Source organism: Eutrigla gurnardus (genome assembly GCF_963514095.1).
Source record: "Eutrigla gurnardus genome assembly, chromosome: 4".
NCBI classification, from domain to species: domain Eukaryota; kingdom Metazoa; phylum Chordata; class Actinopteri; order Perciformes; family Triglidae; genus Eutrigla; species Eutrigla gurnardus.
In genome coordinates, this window is record NC_139918.1 from 27829669 (window position 1) to 27832113 (window position 2445).

Consider the following 2445-nt stretch of genomic DNA (forward strand, 5'->3'; position numbering starts at 1 on the left):
CTGAATTCAGCATCGTCCAATCTCTCTGCGAACTGCGCTACGAACTCCTGCAACACGAAGTCACACAACACGTTACACGAGATGCCGCTTGTCATTTAAGGGCGATGACACGAGGGAACGTGTGATAAAAGGTTGAAGGAGGAACCTTGATGCTCTCCACGAGCGCTCCGGGCGGCGGCTCCTGCAGGGCGATGGTCTCGGATGTGTCGATGCTGAAGTACACGTCTATGGGACATACATTCTTCTCTGTGGGGGGGAAACACACAAAAACACACGTGTAGAGTCTCCGTGGAAAACGGCAACGCACTTCATCAGGATTAATGACACTCACTGCCGCATTCTGGCGTCTGGCCGTTAGTCAAGGCTCCAAAGAGAAGAGCGAACGCGATGACCTCTAACCCCGCCATCTTCCTCTTATCCTGTCTGGACACATAAAGGCAAAAAAATGACACACGACTTATGGACTTAAAATATGGAAAAGACAAAAAAATAAAACATTTAAACACATATTTGTGACTATTTTAAAGCTAAATAAAGAAATAAATAGTATAAATGCTTATTGTCTCGTCATGAACTCTGTCATCTTCATTCTGCATCTGGGATCAGTTTAAGATAACTGTGCTGGGAACAAAATGGCCGCCCCAGAGTGACGTAACAGGTTTGAGGGGCTCTGGACGTAGAACATGGCTCTTCTTTCCAGTGTTCACCGGTGGAAATGAGCCGGCGGAAGCTGGACGGAGCACCGGCTGACATTTGTGGATTATTAATGTAGGAACGAGGACATGCTTTGACATGCCGCCAGATTTCAGCCATGTTGAAGTTCAATAATATAAAGGCCTGATCACCGTTGGACAGAAAGACACTTGTAAATATAAGCCTTAAAAATATACAGCTACTGAAATATATCTAATAACCTCAAGTCGAAAGGAAAAAATGACACATACATGACTTTGGGAGGCTGTCATGACCGGATTAACTCATTAGGGGGCACATTGCTCCTTATTTAACACTGATTAATATAATATATGACAACACATGTAATCATATAGGACTTGTCATGAGGTCTACACATTTGACATGAGGCCTTCGGGCCCCTGAGGGTTGGGATTAATAATGGTTAATAATCCAGCCCTTAAAGGGGGAAAACATGTCAACAAAGCCTACACTCAAACGTCTTCAAGGTCACCTGACAACTGACGTTCACTGCAGTGTAGCCAACTGTATTTTTACACTTTAAGAATGAAAAAAAGTATTGTAAATTTCAATGAAAATATATATTTTTAAAAAGACGATTATCGAAAATGTACTATTATCGTGCCTGTTTGTAGCTTTCCTTTTATCCATTAACGCTAAACTATATTTTAAGTTTTTTTTTTTTTTTTTTTTTTTAAATAAAGTGCACACCAACCAACAGTGGCTGTGGCTCCCTCTGGCGGACGGGCAGCAAAGAGCTGCGGAGGAGTCGCTCCTGCAGATGTTCCCCACTCCTCTCCCACTGTTCAGGACAGGGAAATGAGTCAGTATAGTAGCCTTTCCCCGCTGCACAGGTGATTATCATGCAAAAAAAACCCAAAACATGCAGAGATAACAGCAACTTCTGGCGCAACTTCTATTTGAGTAATTCGTTTATGGCTTTTGAGGGAGTTGAGAATTTAGAGGTTTTTTCGCGCATAAGTTTGGTTTGGCTGAGAAAAAAAATCAAATGTTTGCCTTTTTGTTTTAAGACATGCACAGACAGGGAGAGAGACAGGGAGACAGACAGGGAGAGAGAGACAGGTAGAAACACAAAGGGGAAACGAGATTGGCACATTGTTGTGCGTAAAAGTAAAAGTGCTGCTTACCCGAACTCTTTCCAACGACTTGAAAAACTTGGTGTCCTCCTGTCGATTATCTCCTCATGTCCACGGGAGGGAACGCCGAGAACGAACGGGGAGACACGGGAGGTAGAAAAGGAGGGAATAAAGCCCTGGAGATGCGCGCTTACTTTCCCGCAGAGGAGCCGTCCGTTCGCTCTCTCCTGTCCCGGTTCAGCCCCAGCGACGAGCTCTGATCCCTCCTCCCTGGACGCGCACGACGCGCCCCAGTCCCCACCGCTGTCCGCTTGGAGGCGCCATGGCTCCGCAGCAACCCGTGTGAGCGCGCGCGCGCACGCGCCTGTAACCCGAGGATTTTACAGTGGGGGGACCAGTAAAAGGAGGATGCCAAAGAGCAGCTCGGTCTATAGAAGGTCCCTCAAACTGCTGAATAGGATCTGGAGATATGACAATCACATTTAGGTGTGGCCCCTCAGCAGAAGACATGGGGGACATTTAGGAGGTTCATCTCATATATGTTGAGCTTGAAATAGAACAGGATAAAGTCGACCTAAACCCCCCCACAAACACACAAATGGACGACGCTTGTATCTGGTGGTCTGGTTGCAATTACTAGTCCGAGTGAGGGGAG

The 2445-nt window shown here is 46.0% G+C and overlaps 1 protein-coding gene across 4 annotated transcripts in view; it reads right to left on the bottom strand.

Moving 5' to 3' along the window:
* Window positions 1–2030, bottom strand: part of col6a2 (collagen, type VI, alpha 2) — a 12625-nt gene extending 10595 nt beyond the window's left edge. The window contains exons 1-5 of one of the 4 annotated variants that reach the window (XM_084007024.1): window positions 1842–2028; window positions 1409–1495; window positions 332–423; window positions 146–246; window positions 1–47 (exon numbers count right to left, since the gene is read on the bottom strand). The exon at window positions 1–47 is cut by the window's left edge and continues 97 nt beyond it. In XM_084007024.1, coding sequence (XP_083863150.1) covers window positions 1–47; window positions 146–246; window positions 332–407 — 224 coding nt within the window. In that variant the 5' untranslated portion in view covers window positions 408–423; window positions 1409–1495; window positions 1842–2028. Of the gene's footprint in view, window positions 48–145; window positions 247–331; window positions 424–1404; window positions 1496–1841 lie in introns of all 4 variants that reach the window. The other 3 variants (XM_084007025.1, XM_084007027.1, XM_084007026.1) reach the window with 3 other exon arrangements.
* Window positions 2031–2445: the final 415 nt, after the last annotated feature.